Source organism: Hakea prostrata, chromosome 1, assembly GCF_041222555.1.
Source record: "Hakea prostrata isolate BN-2017 chromosome 1, UWA_Hpros_2, whole genome shotgun sequence".
NCBI classification, from domain to species: domain Eukaryota; kingdom Viridiplantae; phylum Streptophyta; class Magnoliopsida; order Proteales; family Proteaceae; genus Hakea; species Hakea prostrata.
In genome coordinates, this window is record NC_142600.1 from 3,264,581 (window position 1) to 3,284,560 (window position 19,980).

Below are 19,980 nucleotides of genomic sequence, written 5' to 3' on the forward strand. Positions count from 1 at the left end.
TGAAAACCAGAAATGGCTGGCAAATGTCAATCGAACGTTTCTATTTGGTGTGAAATGATGGAACTTGCTTCTTCTCACTTGTCTTAGAATAGGGAGGAACATTAGATAAGGAAACTCATCAAGAAGGGTTGTGGCCTACTGCTTTGGTGCCATTTAAGGTGCCTTAATTGGTGCCTCTACTTCGGTTATAACTTAAAAGTCCTTTTCTATTTTCTATCCCCATTCAATAAGATGGTATTGATACTGGTAGTCAGGAAAAAAATGTAGGAAGCTTGAAGGGAGAGTGTCACACCCCACCCAGTCGGATCTAGTCATACCTAAATACTCGTGGGGGTGATACACCGCAAGACCTAGATTCAGTGACAATTTCATATAACATATGATATAATAAAATCAAACGGACAAGAAAAAAATAAAGGTTCAAATATAAAGTTATCAAATCTAAAATAATGATTACAATCATCCATTACTTCAAATCAAAAGTTATAATATCAGAGTTTTGAAAAGAAAAGAATATAGTTTTCTTCGCAGTGAAAAATAAACTAAATTAATTCTTTAATATAATCCAACCCCATAAGAACAATCTTGGCATCTGGCATGAAGCTCCATGCGAGTCTATATCTTCTTCAGTTGCTTCCTCAAGAAAGTCTACCGGCGACAAATCCTCCACTTGGAAGGAGTCTTCATAACATGTAGTATATTCTAATAGAAACAAACATATAAAAATGAATAAGTTCAACAAAACTCAATGATGTCAACTCAATATCATATTATGCATTCATTCACAAAATTCCACATCACACATCTAACATAAATATCGATAATGTAATTAATGATAATGATATGATATTATGCCCCTAAGTTTATTATGAAATCTCTATGGTAGACATGCATTAAGTTTATACACCAATCTCCTTTGGGTGGTCTTAGTCACTCTTCCATCAACAAAAGACGATGTCTATTGGATTCTCCGCGGTTGTTGGGTAAACTCCTGTTAAGCCATGGTTGGGGCATAGGTCACCACTCTCTCACGTCACCGTTGGTATGAGGTTTGGCGTGTGTCAAGGATAATCCTAGGCCCAGTGCAAAGTCATATAGTCTTGTACTACATATGATATAGATACTTCCCCTATGGTACCAATCAATTCGGTTCAATATCCAATATCTCCCATCATGCCTAGTGCCCTTTTAGTCCGATATTTTCCCACCTATGAATGAAATCCTCAACGGGAAGCATCTGTTGGATCTCATTCCTTAACCCAGTGGTCATCCACATATAATGGACAAGATGCTCTCCATGTTCTCTCACGGATTGGTTACCGGTCTTGAGCGCCCATGAGTCGTTATCTATTATATGCAACCCTATCGTTCTATGATGATAGTAGGCCTGCTTGACATTCAGGACTCAATCTCTAACATTACGAGTTAACTGGCTTTAATACCCCTTCCGGAAGGGTAGTATTACTCATGAGATTACCTAGCCAAACACTTATAGACACTTAGCATTCATGTATTTAGGTTTAGAAACATACTCATGTAAGTTCACTAGGATAATGGTTGACCCCATAACCCTAGATAGTAAAAAAATATAAGAGAATCTAAGTCTCAAAACCAATCCCATTCACATTCTCATATCACCATTCAAAAAATATTGAGAAATAGAAGCAAACATATTTTTTTATCTTTCAACAGTCACACACATAATCACAAGATAATACTAAAGCAAGATAATATATCAATAATGAAAATTAATTAATATCATTAAATATGCAATATAAGGTTAAGTATATTCCTCATCTTTCACTTTGATCCTTTCTCCAAAGTCTAAAATTCACTCCCACAAGTTGGTAACTAAAAGATAAATAAACCTATTCATGTAAGAGGATTAATAATCATAAATTAGAATCAATTTGGGTTTCAGAAGATATCTCAAAATCTTCTTCTCATGAAAACACAATCCTGATAACTAGTTTAAAAATGGTAGTTTTCAACCTAATTTGTGAATGGTCACTATTTCGCCACCGATTCGAAGTTGAATCAAAACAAAACTTTGGAAAAGTTTAATTGGCAGTAAAATGATCTTAAACATACCTTCAATTTGATCTAATTCGATCTAGATAAAAAAGCCCCAAATTGGCACTCCTAAATTGCCCACGAGTAAAAATGCGAAATCTTTTGCAAGGATTTGCACCAACAACTCTCATACAAAAGAGCAACCTCAAAACAAGAATTTAAGAGCATCCAATAAACCTAACATGCTTCTACTACCGCAATCCCACAAAAGAATAGAAAAGAAACCCCCACAAACTATGTTTAAAGAGAAGGATTTAAGAATTCTCACATTTCTTATTGTTCCCACAACAATCCAAGTCACAGAGTACCTTTGATTAGATGGGATCTACTATTCTCCTTGGTTTATCCTCTTCCCAAAGCCTTAGCCCCACTTTAGCATTAGAAAATGCGTTTAGAGGTGAGTTAAAACATAAAATAAAGTTTTAAAACCTGAAATCTCAATTCTGTCCCGTAACTGGAAAATGGGTGGGGGGTTGGGTCACAAAACCAGCCATTCAACTGGTCCATATTTGGACTCCCATCCGAACTCCGATTTCAGTAATTTTTGACTTGAATGAAAGGTCTTTCGATTATTTACGTTTGGATACCTTAACCTCGCCAATTGGACACTCCATCGTCGGTCTACGGACGTACAAAAATCGTCTTTTAACGCCATTGTGATTGACCTTCTCTCTTCTCTTAAACTCTAGGAGAGTTTTCAAGTCATCACTAGGGTCATACACCAACATTGGGTCCATTTTTGAACATTTGGGCTCTTTTTGAATAGTCCACAGTTGTTGTCAACTTGAGGCCCGAATTTTCGATTCTAAAACCACATGTTAAAGGGATAGAAATCTGAAAAATTTCACAGAGAGACATAGAAGGCTAGGTTATGTGATTCTCAAGCTCCAAGGTATTCAAAGACATAGAAAGCTAGGTTACGTGATTCTGAAGCTCCAAGGTGTTCAAAAACAAGAAGTCAGTTTTCTTGATTTGGGCTGTTATGTAGGGTAGTCCAAGAGTCCAATTAATCATTTTCTCCACTCTACATTTACGTAGCATTGGTGGGCCCATGATTTGAGACATTGGCGATGATCAATGCCCGATATTTTTTTTACCGATACATGTTGGTATCGTCGTATAAATTTTAATGACGATTTGCTATCAAATACCACAATCGCGACGTGACAATGCAAACACTTAAGTATATTGAGACGATGTTGCGGATTTCAATTCCCAAGATATCCTCCAAGCATTTATTGACAATGATGAAGAATGCCAGAGTAGTGGGAACTGGGAAGCATTCCCAATTTTCTGATTTCTAGAAATTTGAGAATTTTAATACTCTAGTCTTCTTAAAATTTTGAATATGTATATAAAAAAACAAAAGAAGATATATATATATTTTTTTCCAACTATCTATAATTTTTCAAACATTTAAATTGGAATTACTTTTCTTTGCCGTTAATTTTAAGCAAGAATTCATTTTCCAATTGCGTAGTAATTTACGAAATATTTTCTAGATAATTTTCTTTTCTTTTCTTTGACTTGCATCTTCTTCTAAAGTAAAACTATAACTAAGACTAACTAAGACTAAGATATCTTTTAAGAAACGTGTAAGAAATATCACCATGAACACTCACCAATTGCCAAGTCGAATCATTTTAAATGAATACTTCAACATATGTCCCACACTGTTGTGGTAAAAATTAATGTTTAACGTACGAAATGTTTCAGGGTTTAGTATGAAAAAGAAATGTAGCCCATTTCAAGGTCTAACACAGATTTTTGTTTTTTACTTTGGCCATTTCCAAGCAGACATGGGTTTTGTTTAGAATCTTAAATACTTTGAAAAAATGATTGGTTGGGGGTTTCAATTGTAAGTATTTATTATCTCTTAACAACAAGGTTGAGAGAGATACAGAAATAGCAAGATTGTAATCTTTTTCATCTTCTTTCTTTATACTGAAAGCACTGTATTTGTTTGACCATAGAGGATCTTGTCTAAGGCAATGTAGAGGATTAAAAATACATGCTTCCCTCATTTCTAGCTTAAATCTAATTTTGTCTTTACTAATTTCCACTAAATGCTAATCTCTTGTGTTAGTTATTTTTCTATTAGTCCAACTCCAACTTGTTTAGAGTTTCAATCAAGATTTCTAAAGTCGACTGTTAACGACTCTAAAATTCCGCTGGATTTCTCCCAGATAATTAACCCATCTTAATCATACCCTCCACAAAAGCTGGAATAAGGACTAAGGACTCCTCTTGATTAGTGCTGAACTTTAGGGCGTATTTGCATATATGTGCTTTTGTTTGCGAAAAGAATTTGTTTTGATTGAATCCTTGTCCAAGATAATGCATGCTAGTTTCTTGGAGGTTTGGTCAAAAAGTAGCTTCCATTACCAATTGAGTGAGAACTAGAGGGTTACAAGGTCCTTCACTGATAGATCAATTAGTGCATTTGCAGGTTATCTTGTGCTTGACATGATATCATCAGAGTCTTCCTGATTTGCTGTCAAGTTGTCTAACCTTCATAGCTTGACTTCCTAATAGGGTCATCCAGTCCTCAACGGGAAAAAAAGTGTCTGATTTTTTTGTAATGTTATTCTTTCAGTTGGGTTTTAGTACAAGTTCTTGTTACCAATATTGCAACATCTCTTTATGGTATTCTGATAATGCTGGAGAAATCTGCAGGTGGAGTTGCAGATTTGTAAACAGATTGATCCTTAGAATTGGGCAAATGGAAAAATAAATGACACAATGCATTAGCATTACCCTTGTAACAGTGTATGATAAAAATTAATAAAGACCAAATCAGATGTAAGCTCCTGTGATATGGGGGTGTGGGGCGCGTTTGGAGTCATAGGGCTAGCAATTTTTACCTTGATTTTATTTTTTATTGGACTTGTATTTTCTCCCAAGCAAAACTTGAATGGTCAATTTGTTCTCCGACTAGTAACTTTTACATAGGGGTAGATAGGGGTAAATATTTTATATTTGTGGGGCTTCACTTTGGCGGCTTGGCCTCGAGAAGATTCAAATCCTGGATCTCATATTGTGAGGTATTGTTTTTTGTATTCAACCACTTCTCGTGTGGTGATAAATGACTAGCTTTATATAGTAGATTACCATCCCTAGCAAAGCTTGAATTCCACCTTATTAGTGAAATTAATGGTTTTAATAAAATACAAAATAGTGATTTCTGTTTGTGACAAGGTAGGTTGTTCATATGGAGTTGTAGAGTAAGGTTGGTCGAAATGAAAATGTATGTATAAATATTTTGCCTTTTGTCATTTTACATGTATATTAGAAAACTTAGTAGGTAAAAAATTGTAAATCTTGATTAAATCAATGAAAAATCATTGGTTGCAACATGAAGTAATGGAATCACAGCTACTTTTACCATAAAAATTTATATTTGAGCATTAATTTAAGTATTATTTTCCATCTCTTTAATCTGTTTACAGCTTGACATTGCTCCAATTAAAAGACAAAGACTAAAAACGAAGACGCATCAGTTTAACACAACCCATTTTAATGATACTGTGAACCTATCCTTTTCTCAGTTGACATTTATGTGATGAAATTTTAAGTACTTTCACAATGTGTCTATCATTAAAGCCTGCATACAAGAAGAATAGGTCTTATAACTCTTAAATTGAGACATCTCCCTTTCAAGCAATCCTAATCTCCACCATAATCTTTTTGTGAAATGTCACGCGTTTTTGAATCATTCTTTCAACTATAGACTGAGAATTCACGAACCATATGAAAACAATCAAATTTTGTTTGTTAAGCAAATAAAACAACAAGAGACTATATAAGAGCAAAATTGACCTTAAGATGCCATTGTTTAATTTTTCTTTTCTCTGATTTTTTATATTATTTTTTCGATTGTTTTACAAAATATAGATCTCATAATTTGTAGTACATTAACTGATGAATAGAGATTTTCCTCGCATTGACAATATGGGAAACCATAAATCCCATAATATTGTTTTGAGACAAAAAAAAAACTACTCTATAAACAGCAACGGGAAGTAATTCACAGTATATTCTAAAATAAAGTTTAAGAGAATGAGTCTTCATCCGTAACTATTTCATTGTCCTTTCCCACTGTGCAATTTGCCAAGTGCGCACACTTCACAGTCTCACATAAAGCCAAATGGTGTCATTATCACCTTACCTGATAAGAATATTCTCATTTCTCGTAAGTGGTTTACAATTGCTTTCTATGTGTCGCTCGTTTGTTTGGAAGATATGATTTTGATTTTTTCCCTTCCTTACAACCCAAACTACCCATGAAGCTTCCCCTTGTAAAAAAGATAAATCTTCTAACAGACATCTTATTTTTTCTCCTTGTTCATGACAACATTAATAGGACAATCACTGTTATTCATGGGGGTGACATATGCAGGAATGCATGCCAGGCAATGAATAGTTTACAAACGATTCACATTCACCCATGAGTGGTTTACTTTTGCACTAATTCGAGGATTTTTACTGGTTAAGACTAGTTTCCTAGCAGGAAAAAGCCCAAAACCTGCTGAAGAAGCAAGGTTATCTCCACTCCACTAGCACTACAGATTGTCACAACCTGTATCTCCACTCTACTACAGGTTATCACAACCTGAACTACTGAAGGTAATTGGTGGACCACAACTAGAATCCGCCGCAACAATAACCAACATCTAAATACAATTAACAAAAAGAATTATAATTATAACATAATAAAGAAATAACAAGTAGCAGTAGACAAACCTACTTCCATCAGCTGCAGCATATCTAACAAATCTTAATTGTTCATTAGGGATTTTTCATACGTGTTCAAATCCCCCCATACAGCTTCTTCGACCTCTTCCCAGGAATTTGCAGACCTCAGTTCTCTCCACAGGCTAAAGATAGCGCCTAATATGTTCTCATCATGCAAGATACAGTAGCACCTGCAAAGATATGAAAACCGACAAAATTACTTAAATTAGCTGCGCTTTCAATTTTGGTTTTTTTTGCTTTTTTTTTTTTCAATTACTAAAATCAATAAATATCAATGGCATTATCTTCCTAAAACCCACGCATGCATTTGTCACGTTCATTCACAAGCAGTTGGAAAAAGAAAAAAAATCTTAATGTCCTTCCCATAATTTTTATTTCCACTCTTCTGATAAATCAAAGGATAATTTCCCATGAAAGAGTACCTCTCTTTTTTCCCTGGGAAGTGGGGGAGAGGCAAGAAGAAGACAGTTGGTCAAAGAGACAGACAGAAATGGAAGACTAGCTAACTTACATGGCATGGTATGAGGTTCGTGTAAATTTATGCTGAATTTCGTCTGGTTCATCTAGTGATATCCTTCTTACAAAGGGAAGTCTGTAGCTTTGTAGAAACTGCTTAAGCAAAAGTGAATTTCCTCTGAACACATCCAGATGTATAGGAATCAAATCAAGAAGTGGATCACCTGCAGGAAGAACACAAGAGAAAATCACACACTGAATACTGCAAGGTATTGATTATTACAATAATCAATCCATGGTAAATATACTCCATTCGTTATTGAGTCAATGACTGTTTGCGACTTGATGCCTTTTTCTCTGCTTCCCTATTATCTTTCTGGGATCATTTTTATATACAAAATAATCTACATCATCAATTGATATAAGCATGCGAAAAGGTATTAATATATATTGCCATTCTTTCAAATGACACAAACCAAATGGGTAAAGTGTCTGCAAATCATGACATGACTCATCTTAAGATGGCAAGATATCGGTGCATGAGTATTAGCATAGACAGATTCACCCAAAATCACATAATAATAAACATACTTAGCATTTAAAATATGCTGGAAGACAAAAAGTGAGAACGACAAATCAAAGGGGCAGCATAGTGAAACATCTCTAGCAGGGCTTCTGAAGCAAAACCATCAAGTCTGGTGTCAAACGATCAACATCTATGCAAATTGAACAGGAAAGGTAGCTAAACTTAGGAGCTGGAAAACAAAAACCCCATTGGAAACAAGATAATGCAGACTCAATTGCAAGAAGCCCAAGGCAAGTTTCCCAATGGGTGCTAGAATTCCAAATTATTCTACCAAGAATCTGGATACTGCTCAGGCTTGGAAACATGGAACACCTATAACTACAGTTTCTTTCTTGGATATTGACAGATCTATGCTTCTATTCCAGATATATTTATGAACATTTGCTTAAGTGAAAAGCTTCCAACTTCGTAATTTCACAAATGACATGCTATTTTAATAGAAAAATAGATGAAAAGTAGACTGAGTTCAGCGGAGTCAAACAAAGACTGAAAACAGAAAATCTGACTAAAGGAGAGAAAATTCCTTCATGATTATAATTCCATGCAGCCATATCAACTAGTTCATTTGCACCCTAATGTGAAAAAGACTAGATGTTAACCAAAAATTAGAGTTAGAAGGTTCGTAAAACTTCCTGACCAACTACTTTGGTCAACATCCCAACAGTGTGACCAGAAAATACCATGATACATATTGAAAGGAATATATTGACATATATGAACATCAGGTTGAAATAAATCACAAGAGGACCCAGAATATAGGAAGACAGCCCCCAAAACATAAGAGCTGTCACACTACAATCTATGATATTTTGTACATCGGTTTAACTTAGGATAAATTCTAATACATTACTGTTTGAAGAAATACATACAATAACTTGCAAGTTGTATATTTAGATTAAGAACATTACCGTTAGGATACAGTAAGTAATTGTTTCATCACATAGACCTTCTACAGTTTCTACTTAAAAGGACGCACATCGCAGAAGCATAAATGAAGAGAATGATATTTGAGTTGTATGAGCATTGCATTACCCTCGAAATGTGTGCCCAACATTAGAGAAATTACTTAATAAACAATCTCCAGAGTAAAAATTCAAAGTTTATAACTAGACTTGAAAACAGCATAAGTGGAATGCTTAAGCAATAGGCACCATCAAGCGGGACTCGACAATGGAACATCAAGAGAATAGATGAACTGATTGGGTGATGGTAGTTCCCAGCATAACAATGTGACATAAAAATATAATAAATATAAGTTGGATATTTAATCAGGTCATTCAGGCTTGGAAAAAATCTCCAGGCTGGGTCTTTAAGCCTATAGGAACATCTAGAACATGCACACACTAAGATGTGATGGGTTTTGTCCCATCCTCCTGTGCTAATAAGAATAGATTAATGCTAAATGAAACCAAAACTTTGCAGAAGGATTCACCTATAGACAGATCACTGAAGTCGAGAATGTGGCTGGGGCGCCACTTCCTCAGCTCTCCATTACCACTCTTGCAATGCATGGCCCCATTAGCATCAAGCACATTCTCATTCAAGCAAGAATCAAGGTACGACTCCATATGAATATTATCATCCATAATGTCCATGTGTATCCATGTAGGAGACTTGGGGAGATCATTTTCTTCCTAAAGTCATGAATATCAGATGTTAGAAGTCAAAAAGGGGAAAGAGACCAGAAATATGAAGAGGTTAAAATAAGGACCAGGACCACCTTAGACAAATTTATCAACATAGAAAAGTCTTCAGGCAGGTACTCTTCTACCCTGTCTATCAGGCTGCTAGGAATTGGATGCCCCCTGCAAATACAACTGAAGCATGTCAAAGTACAAACATTGGTTCCTTGACATCTTTCCAGAATGATGATTTACAATTATATTCTGTAAGTTGTGCTAATTTACTACCATTATTTCATTGGATGAGGCGAAACTGGAAGGTACAATTGAAGGTCCTGCTTGGTGCATTGGTTAAGTGCTCATTTTTTTCAATGCTTGGTAATGGGTTCATGTCTTGGAAACAGGGGTAAGGCACCGTGCATCGACCCTCCCTGGACCCCTGCTAAATGTGGGAGCATTATGCATTGGGTATGGGCTTCGAGAATTAAAACCCCCTTTTTCCCAAAGGATAAAGTACTTGATACAAGAAACGGTTATTAAATGAGAATGTTCTACAATTTTGAATTTTCAGTCCAGGTTTCCCCCCCTTTCAATTGCCTAGAGGCCATAGAATCTATAATTAGAAAGTTGGTTCAAGAAAGGCACCCACTTATACCAACAAGTGGAATGTAGGTTATCAATGCCACTCCTTTTAGGAGGCAGGGGAGAAAATCATAAAATCATATCATACTACTACAATAAGAGCATGAACTCTAAAAAGATGGTTACATTTTTTTTAGAAAAAAAACCCACTTTAATTACTATTAAACAAAGATGTCCAAATCTGTAATGTGACATTTACAAGTAATAATTACTATTAATTGAAAATCCACTTTAAGTTTAAGAATTAATTTATAATGCATTGAAAACCACAAAATCTCATCTCCCAAAGTTCGATAGAATCTCATTTCATAAACACTAATTCACTTTATCCCATTTTTATTATTTGAAAGCAAAATTAATTAATCCATTACATTTTATTTTTACTGTGCTTCTGCCATGGTGTGGAGGTCAAACCAAGGAGGTCTTTGATTCAAGCCTATATCCCTCCACACCTTCCAACCCCCCCTACCCTTCCTTGGGCCTATGGGCCCCCCAAAATTTTCAGAGGTATTTTGACCACCTAAGGATTGGAAATGGCCAACATTTCTTAGTAAAGAAGTTTGACTCTCCTTGGTGGTATAGGTAAATAAGCACCCTTTAACTAAAAAATAAAGGATAGTTTTCATTTGGGCTCCCTGAGGTTTGATCCAAGGCATCAGTCCAAAAAATGACATTTTGCATTTTCCACGGCTGTGTATCCAAAAAAAAAAACCAATCAAAGACATATCGTCATTTTTATGACCAAAATACCCTTATAACTTTTCGACATCCTTTATTCAACTTATCTAGATCTTGAATAGAGGTATGAGGTACAAATAATTTGGTATTGGAGTAAGCTTCTAAGTGAAAATGCTATCAGTTGAAGGAAATAAAAAATTTGTGCAAGGACACTTTGGTCATAAAAATGACGATATGTCCTTATTGGTTTTTTTTAATACCACAAGGAAGGCAAAGGCAAAATGTCATTTTCCTTGGACCAAACCTTGGGGGGTCCAAATGAAAACTACCCAAAAAGAAAGAAAAAAAGATCAACATATCAATTTTTCTTAAGAAGTACTAGCCTATAAGATTCATGACTAACTTGATAACACTGCTTTTATAAAGTCTTGAAAAGGAGCTCCTTACTTTGCACATATGATTTTGCTAGTTTTCAATAAAAGAATATGCTGAATCTCAAATTCTAGCTTTAAAACATAAAACACCATTAGCACAATGGAAATAATTTTGCAGAAAAGAAGATGAATCTAGAGCAAAAAATATTGACAATTTTGAAATCTGAGAGAATTGAATGAAGATATCAAATCACAAGGTTCAACAGCCTTACAAGGGCCTTGGTAGTGGATAAAATCACATCTGAAACATTTTCCACGAGTGGATTGGCCAGAGAACTCACAACAGGGCATTAGAAGTTAGAAGCTACAATCCATGGTTCCACCTTCTGCCAAACTTTGAGAGGTCTAGATAAGGTTTTTGAGCAGAAATTTTAACCAATTCATTGTTTCTCCCAATATCTATTTGAAGGAACCAGCACAATAAATAGTTTAAGGAAATCTGATCAGACTGTTTTTCTAAGGTCTATAAGTGATCCATGGAATTGTCCTCACAAGGAACGTTTGCCAGGTCCCCATTAAGTGTTGGCAATTATTATCAATGGAAACCCCTTGAAGAAATAGTATAGTAACAATTGAAGATCAACAAAACAAAATTTTCTGCAATGACATAGAAAACATACCATTTAACCAAGCGGCTTGAGATATCCTTTTTCTTCTTGGCGAGAGTTTCAGTGAATAGACTCCATTCAACTGGAACACAAGAGTTTTGGGTGACTGCCAGAATAGAATTCATTGAAGACAAATTCATCTTCTTATCATTGTTGGAATAAATGGAACCCCGTACTGATGGCAAGGGCAAGAGATGAAGATTTCGTAGTTGATCTCCCAAAAATGAAGCCAAATTTAGGACATCATCCCATGAGAGAGCATCTCTTCTGCAAATACAACAACCAATATTAAGGCATGAATTACAGGATTCCAACTGTTACTTGTGCCAATAACAAAAGGGTGAAATCTCGAACTTTCCATTAAGAAGCTGAGCTACAACTTACACATTAGCAAATATGTCACCCTCACATCTTCTAGTAATAATATATGGCCATATCTTTGTGCATGCAGCAGAATTGACCAATTCATGAATTGGAATACCAGCTTGTCTATATTCAAGTTGTTGCTTGCTCCATACACCAAAAGGGAAACCATCTGCCACAGGCTTCCCCAGAACCAGGTTGCAGTTGGAAATTACATCTGGAACTCTATTTCCATCCCATGGTACAATTGTATAAGACCCATCTTCAAAGATGAGAATTCCACTTGCCAAAACACTTGGAATGTGATCTTTCAGGGTGCAGTTGAATTTATAAAGCAGACTATAGAACTCAAGCTGCAAGCATGCAGTAGGAAACTTTAGAAGCGTACAGAAAATACAGAATTCATAAATAAGGCTAATAAATAAAAGAATACCTCAGTGCCCAAACCATGGATAGAAGATTCCAACCCTCCTTCAACATAAATTTTAATTGCATAGCCATCAATGAGGAAAACCTGTTGTCAAAGGATATTGGACAGGCTATAATTAACAGAAATAATTATTTCATAGCATAAATCATTTACTAAGACAAGCCACAATATATTAGATTCACAGATATGGGTTAAATTGAACCCCCCCCCCAAAAAAAAAAAAAAAAAAAAATTTTTTTTTTTAGTTGCATTTAGACTAGGATCCTTAAATGGGTTACCAGGGATGCTTACTTACAGGATTGCTACCTGTGCCAACTGGAAACCTCTCATCATCTGAAGGAGCAGGCAAATTATGGAAAGCACAAATTTTCTCCATGCATGACGACCATTTGTCTGTGTTCATTGCTAGACAAGCACCCTAAGGCATCAAAAGTTGCAATTGTTAAGGTATAGAACAATAGATTAGATGCACAAGAAATAGTAACTAAGTGAAATCATCGAACAAATACAGCATTTGTAAATGGAATTGTACTCCATTTTTGGGGATAAACTGCCAATAGTCAGGTTGCTGAACTAGGAATTGAAAACCAGTTCTGGGGATCTAATCTAAGAACTAATACTTATGGGTAAACTGCACGAAAGTGAAGAGATAAAGGGGGTGGTAAAGGGTTCTGGGCTTTGGGATAGGTCACCAATGACAGATCCCAGTGTAGAGATAAGTTTGAAGAGGGCAAGTGATGTCATTCATGTGACCTGCATATGCTTTTTTCTGAAATAGACACCATGTTTTGCTAACCGTAGAAGGAAAAGATACGGCACAGGAGATCTCAAAGGCACAAGCAGCCAAGCCTTGGCTAAGGAAATCTAGAAGGCCCACAGAACTGCAGCAAAAAAACTCATAATGCTGGGGGTCAGTGGATGCAAATCCAAAGGTTCAACAGCCATCTTATAATTACTATCTATATCACAGTGTCAATTTAATGCAATTGGAAAAAATGGCGATTGGCAAGCAACTGATTCAGTAAAATAATTAAGAAGAAAAAACCACCTTCCATATCAAGCCTCTCATCCCTGGCTTTCCAACCCAGAGCTTGTGTAACCAAGCTCTCATTTCTCTTTCTCCTATGCAGTTGCTTGGACTCCATATGGCATTGTAGTGGTCTTTCTCTTCCTCCAGAAACATGGATAAGAAATCTATATCATAACAGTAATTCTGATTTTGCAAGTTGCTGTTACACTCAAAAAAGCCATTTGTAGATTTTTCATCATTATCATCAACACATTGGCCTTCCTCGGTTTCAGAAACTCTGATTCTCGTGATTGCTGGGTGGGTCGAATTTCTGAAAGTATTTTCATCAACAGCAAGCAATCCAGCACGGCAAACTCCCTTATGATGAAAACCAGGAGCCATATCCAGACATACAAATTCAAAATTTTTAGAATTGACAAAATTCTGAGTCACAGCAATAGTTGTTTCCAGATTGAGAATACAGTGCCACCAGCCACTTGGCACAAATATTGTTTCCCCAGGTAGCTGTGTGCACTCTATTGGTTTGTCTTCATCCGCAAGCAAGGGATAAATATCAAGCCACCACTGCAACCACAAATACAGAATCACATGAGGACATAGCAACATACATAAGTAAATGATTCTATTACAGTAAAGAGACAAAAAATAAAGTTACCCCAATAAATAGTTGGGGTGGGGAGAAGGGAGACAATAGTGCTGATGGATGATGAATAAATTCTTTCTAGTACCTGCAAAGATGTTGGAGTCTCAATATTTACATCACCATCATCTTCGTTTACATGTACTGTGACACCAAAAGGTACTCTACCTGGAGGGTACAATGCCCACCTAAAAATCATTAAGATATTAACTGTCAAATGTCAGCTAAGAAGCAAACTGACTGTTCAAAAGGACTATAGGTTCCAGATCAAGACATAACTGTAGAAACCTATGGCACCAGCAAAATGTTCAAAGCAGGGAGACAGAATTACAAGTGTACCATTGTCTCTGATAGAATTACAGGAGCATCATAGTATATGATTATTGAAAGACGACAAAACTTATCAGCTGTCTAAACTGACATTTATGCCATATAGGAAAAGGATTGGGAGGAATTCAAAGACAGCACTATGTTACTGTTTCCCAAGAACATGTAGACACACCATAGTGCAAGAGGAATATAAAAGAGTATGAAGAATTACCAACTAACAGATTGTTCACACAAAACCACCCAAGTCATTTCCCGAAGATCTCATACGTTCCAATTGCAAAACTACGCCACCTAGTATTTTGTTCCAATATTTTATCCCCAGTCCATCGAGTGATACTTATTAGCCTCTCCTGTTGGAACATACGCGGGTATTCTAGGAATTGCTCCTGAATTGCCTGTTTATGCAGGTAGTAAAGGAAAGAGTACCATGCAAATGCATTATAATACAACCCATTTTATGTTTTCTGGAAAAGCAATACATGAAAGAAAGGAAACTGTCGATCCACGACCTCTTCCTTTCTACATCTCATATCCTTTCTTCTTCTTCCTCAACACTGCTGATACATCCTCCTCTTCAAAAAACAGTTGTGCCTCATAAAATAGAAGTGAACCAGGTATCAGAAAAGACCAACATCGCACACTCATGTAGAAAGCCAGCTAGCTTTTCAAGTTCCCACACTACCAATGCAGAGTCTTGTAAAAGAAGCTGGTAGGAAAACAGAGGGAAGATCCGTGAGGCTGTTGGAATATTCCAAGACAATAAAACGCCTGTCTCAGTGTATACACAGAAGTGCTTAAGTAAGTTCTCAATCACATCAATCACAAGAGGCATCTTGGCTCTGTCTCCTTGGTTTGGGTCCCAAATGGTTCCTAATCTCTGCTCTAAGTTCTAAAAAGAAAGGTCCGAAAACTTGGATACTGGTCACATGTAAGCATGAGTCCTGACTGTAATCCATAACATGTAAATTCAATGACACAGGGCAGTTTTTGCCGCAGATAGTTTCAGTTGGCCATTACAGGAGATAGAGGGGAGGGAACAATCATATTAAGCTCTGATACTTCAGCGAGACCTTGTTTGTCTATGCAAACATATTTAAACCTTTATATTGCAAGAAAAATCACGCAACCTGGTGGTTTGGATTTGCACCTTGAGTAGGCAGTCTATGCATCTAATTGCATCCTTATGTAATATTGCCTATTCTACACACTGTTTTGACTATTGAGTGCCCAAAATTTCACCCTCAAAGGCTTTGCTTTCTGGCAGCAAGAGTTCATACAGGGAACTCCTCCATTCTCACAGGGCACAGATTGAACTTTCTGAAAATTTTTCTTTGGAGACAAGCCAGGATCCAAATTGCATGGATAGTGGTAGAGTGTGTACTTCCAACGGTTTGGGTATAAAACGATTCCAATTTCCATCAATTACCCAATGTACAACCAATTGAAAAATGTGAGATACTAGCTTATGAGTGGAACATATCGGGAAATACCAATAATGCTAGTCCAGCCATCTTTTTAATGAACCTAATAAGTCCCCAGAATTCTGTAGTGAAGTTGGACAATACTGCCTATATAGATTGGTCTGTCAAGATATCTTTAAGGAGTTGTGGGAAGCTGGGATATATTATGGGGACTAACTCAGCCCAAAATCTCAATAATTCTAGATATCTAAAATGGGAGAGTAAAACTCAATGTCAATCACATGGCTATCTTCCTTCCTTTATTTATTTTATTAAGTTTCTTTTAGCGGAAGCAGGGGGGTTGCGAGCAGGGGTACTTCATAATTCTGTACTTTCAGGTTTCAACCAAGTCTTTTTGGGTGTTGCTGCTGTTGCTCCAATTGATGACAAGCTCAAAGGAAGTCGTTTAACATGATAAGACCATGTCCAGCAGAGGCCTAGAGATGCTCCAGTGAGGAAGAGTGATTTGATTCCAATTAAATTAGCTAAAAGACCTAAGGACATACCTAAAATGACAGTAGGAGAAGTTGTGAGGAATGGCATGCTTAGCCTCAAGCTTGGTCTTAATATGCCCTCTGATAGAGCTGAAAGCAGAGGGTAACACTCCATGTTTGCCCCATTTAGCTGTGATTATCCTGACCTGCAGGGCTTTGCTTTTTTTCCTTTTACTTTATTACGGTCTACTATCATTTGAAAGGAACAATGACACTTTTCTTTCATTCCTTTTCTGTGGTTTCTGTGGTCTCTGCTCTCCATCCTAAGAAAAATTAGAGGTATAACCTTTTTCTCTTCTCATAGTAATAAGATGAAATAATTCATCCAACAGCAGAACCATTCATTGTAAGTATGGACTAGAACCTTAGGTTACATGAACTTTTGCCCATGGAGTTCAATATCAAGCGATTTCATTTCCTATCAGCTAATCCATACAAAAACTGGGATGATAAAGAGAGCAGAAGAATGCCAATTGACAATTAAGGATTTCATTTGTTACTATACTATGAAATCCTTATTAATTGTAAGAAAATCTGGATCAAATAAAAAACAACTGAATCAAATATACAGAATTGACAAAACAATTATCACCATAAAGAAACAAACATACCTTTTCCGCCCACATAAAAGAGTATTCCAAGCACTGGTAAGGGCAGGATCAACATGCCAAGATGCACCAGACCTCTCTGGCCCAATAATTAGCCATCGGAAAGGTGGTCGTTGATCTCTATCCAAGACATCAAAAAGGTCTTCTTGGAATAGATGAGGCACACTATAATCTTTCAACAAACCTGGGGCAGCTTCCCCAAACTGTCATTATAAAAAAGAAAAAAAGTCAGAAATTTTAAACAGCTATTTTGAAGATGCTCACTAGTTCAATAAAGTTTTGTATAGAAGCACCTCATCATCAAAAATATACAGAGGGTCCTCATCATGCTGAAGTTTCATGTATGAGACATAATCCTTGAACTTCATAGAGATTTTTTTAGAACTCCTCTGAGAAATCCTGAATGCGGTGTCCCCATAGTTCACCAATAATTGTTCAGGTGTCCATGTACTTCTTGCAGGCCATGTCTCAGCCAACTCCGTTATCATAACCTGGAAATTGAGCACGATGAGGATCTCATATTAGCAGAATTAGGTATATATTGTTGGTCCTTCTAGTTAATCAACACAAAAAAAAATGTTCCATTCAAGAATAGGTCCACGAGCAAAAAATCTAACATACGGAAATCACACACACACAAAATAAGTATCAGCAAGAGGATAACTTTGATAACGCAAAGGACAAAAACAAGAGGAAACACGTCTGAGACAATTTAGCAATTATGTATCGAGACTATACATTCATGGGAATGGGAGAAAGGTGGACAGGTAGAAGGAACTTTTCTTCTTCTTTCTTTTTTTTTTTTTTATTATTTTTTTTTTTGGGGTGGGGGGTGGGGGTGGAGTGGGGTGGAAGGTAGAGGCAGGTAGAAGGAACTTGAAATTCTCAGAATGCCTAAGATGCTGTCACAACGGTATGTAAGACAAATTTAAAAGGATAGTTTCCAACTATTGTTCGACTTATTTTAGTTGGAAATCATCCTTTAAGAACAGTAGTTGGAAACTATCCTCTAAGAACATTTCCAGACAAAAACTTATCCAATCTTTATCAAAAGTACTTTGAAAGTACATATATATACCGGTTTCTGTCCATCATACTCATGATGAAAATCTTCCAGGGAGAGGTTTTTCCTTCTTTCAACATTTCCCTTCTCAAAAGAAAATGAACCCAATGTGGTAAAGCACCTGTAAAATCTTCTGTACAGGAATACAGAGTTGAATCCTGCATAAGAAATTAATAGTAATGAATTTTCAGGATAGTTAACTAAATAGAGACCCAGTGAAGTATCAATGAAAGTTTGCAGGAACATTGTTCTGGTTGTCAGTCAGGAGAAGAAAAAAGAAACTGTAGGAGAAAAGGGAAGGAAGAAATTAAGTAGCAAGGTACTGTAGCAAGGATCCAGTACCCAAACAATAAGAACTGCATATTACCATCAAAATTCAGTGTCATTTTGGAAGGCTCTGCAAATTCATGATGTAGTTGTTCTCTGGCAAAAAAGGAAAGTTTCAATTTAAAGACTCCAGCCCCAAAAAAAAAATTCACATGCTTTACAAGTTCTCTGATGGGAAAATCCTCCAAAGAATGTAATTTCCAAGAGAAAAACGTTTTGGTGCTTTAGTTAACATTTTAAGATAACATTTCAAAAGTGAGATACATTTCGCAAGAACCATCAACACATACCGGTGCAGCGTGGTCTTTTTCCAGGAGCCTTTGTACTCAAGCTGTCCCCTAGCACTTCTAAGGCATACAGCCATCCACAGTTGTTCTTCATTACACAAAATGTACATCACGCTGCAAAATAAATCTAACTCACTCAATCCCATAAAAGCTTTAAAAGTCTTAAAGCTTCAAGATAGAAAAGAAATTATTTCCAATCAGGTAGATATGAACTAGTCGCCCCAGAGGGTGTTTAATCAAAACCTTTGCAGTACTGAAATAGATGACGCTTTATATCCCTCAAAAGGCATAGTTTATGCTTGGAAACGAAACCTAGCAATGGTGTAATGGGATGGAGGACCAAAAGGATATTTGGTCCCTGGAAACAACACTAAGTAGTTATCTCGAGGCAGTCTTTCGGCAACTAAATTAATTGGAAAAAAGACAATCGATTGGAGGGTCGAGGGAGCAAAAACATAAAGAGAAGGGGAGAAAGGACGGACCTACTAACGCAAGCAAGGCGAGCAATATCACGAGGAGTAAGATTCTCCATAATCGCACAGATGATTTCATCAGGGAGGACCCGAAAATCTCCAAGAGCAAGTGTTCTACGATCTTTCACCTCCATCACCTGCGATTGAGTTCCCTCCATTGTTGGCTGCTTGTCTAAGATCTGAGCTTCGTTACTAGACAATACGAATTTTCTTTTCATCAAAACACACTTGAAATGAATGAATGATTCAGCCCCTCTTATCTCTTAGGTTTACAGTTTTGAATTACGTTTGACGCAGCGAGATGAGAATTCAGAAGAGACGCGCTTTGCGAATAGAAGGCGCGCCACTCGGACAGCGTGACGCGGACGCAAGCCTGAGCGTTTCCGGCTATCCATTTTTCTTTTTGTGCGCGTTAAAACCGCGTAAAGATTTAATGCCGACGTGGCAGGTGGAACATGCGAATGAAACGGTTATCCGAATTCCACAAATCGTCGGAAAGACATGCGAGAAAACGCACAACCATGTACATGATGTACATGACAACATGGCAAGGTCTTCGTCATCCATGAAAGCTTGTCTACTCCGCTCTCACAGACTCAGAAGCAAAAGCAAAGGAAAAGG

General features: G+C 36.6%; 1 protein-coding gene across 3 annotated transcripts; it reads right to left on the reverse strand.

Annotated features, from left to right (window-relative positions):
* Positions 1-6,758: 6,758 nt before the first annotated feature.
* LOC149026693 (putative glycosyltransferase) lies at positions 6,759-19,955 on the reverse strand. 3 transcript variants are annotated; one of them, XM_089155396.1, is made up of 16 exons: positions 19,369-19,954; positions 18,890-19,000; positions 18,640-18,695; positions 18,288-18,430; positions 17,503-17,700; positions 17,213-17,412; positions 14,406-14,505; positions 13,696-14,241; positions 12,943-13,065; positions 12,651-12,731; positions 12,239-12,570; positions 11,867-12,121; positions 9,591-9,675; positions 9,303-9,504; positions 7,340-7,508; positions 6,759-6,998 (listed from the first exon to the last, which is right to left on the reverse strand). In XM_089155396.1, exons 1-16 carry the CDS (start codon positions 19,575-19,577, stop codon positions 6,851-6,853), a joined length of 2,958 nt encoding a protein of 985 aa, XP_089011522.1. In that variant the 5' UTR covers positions 19,578-19,954; the 3' UTR covers positions 6,759-6,850. The 3 variants fall into 3 exon arrangements, with proteins under 3 accessions (XP_089011522.1, XP_089011530.1, XP_089011536.1); XM_089155404.1 differs by lacking the exon at positions 18,640-18,695 and having other exon boundaries at positions 19,369-19,955; XM_089155410.1 differs by lacking the exons at positions 6,759-6,998; positions 9,303-9,504; positions 9,591-9,675 and having other exon boundaries at positions 7,423-7,508; positions 19,369-19,955.
* Between the last annotated feature and the right edge of the window lie 25 nt (positions 19,956-19,980).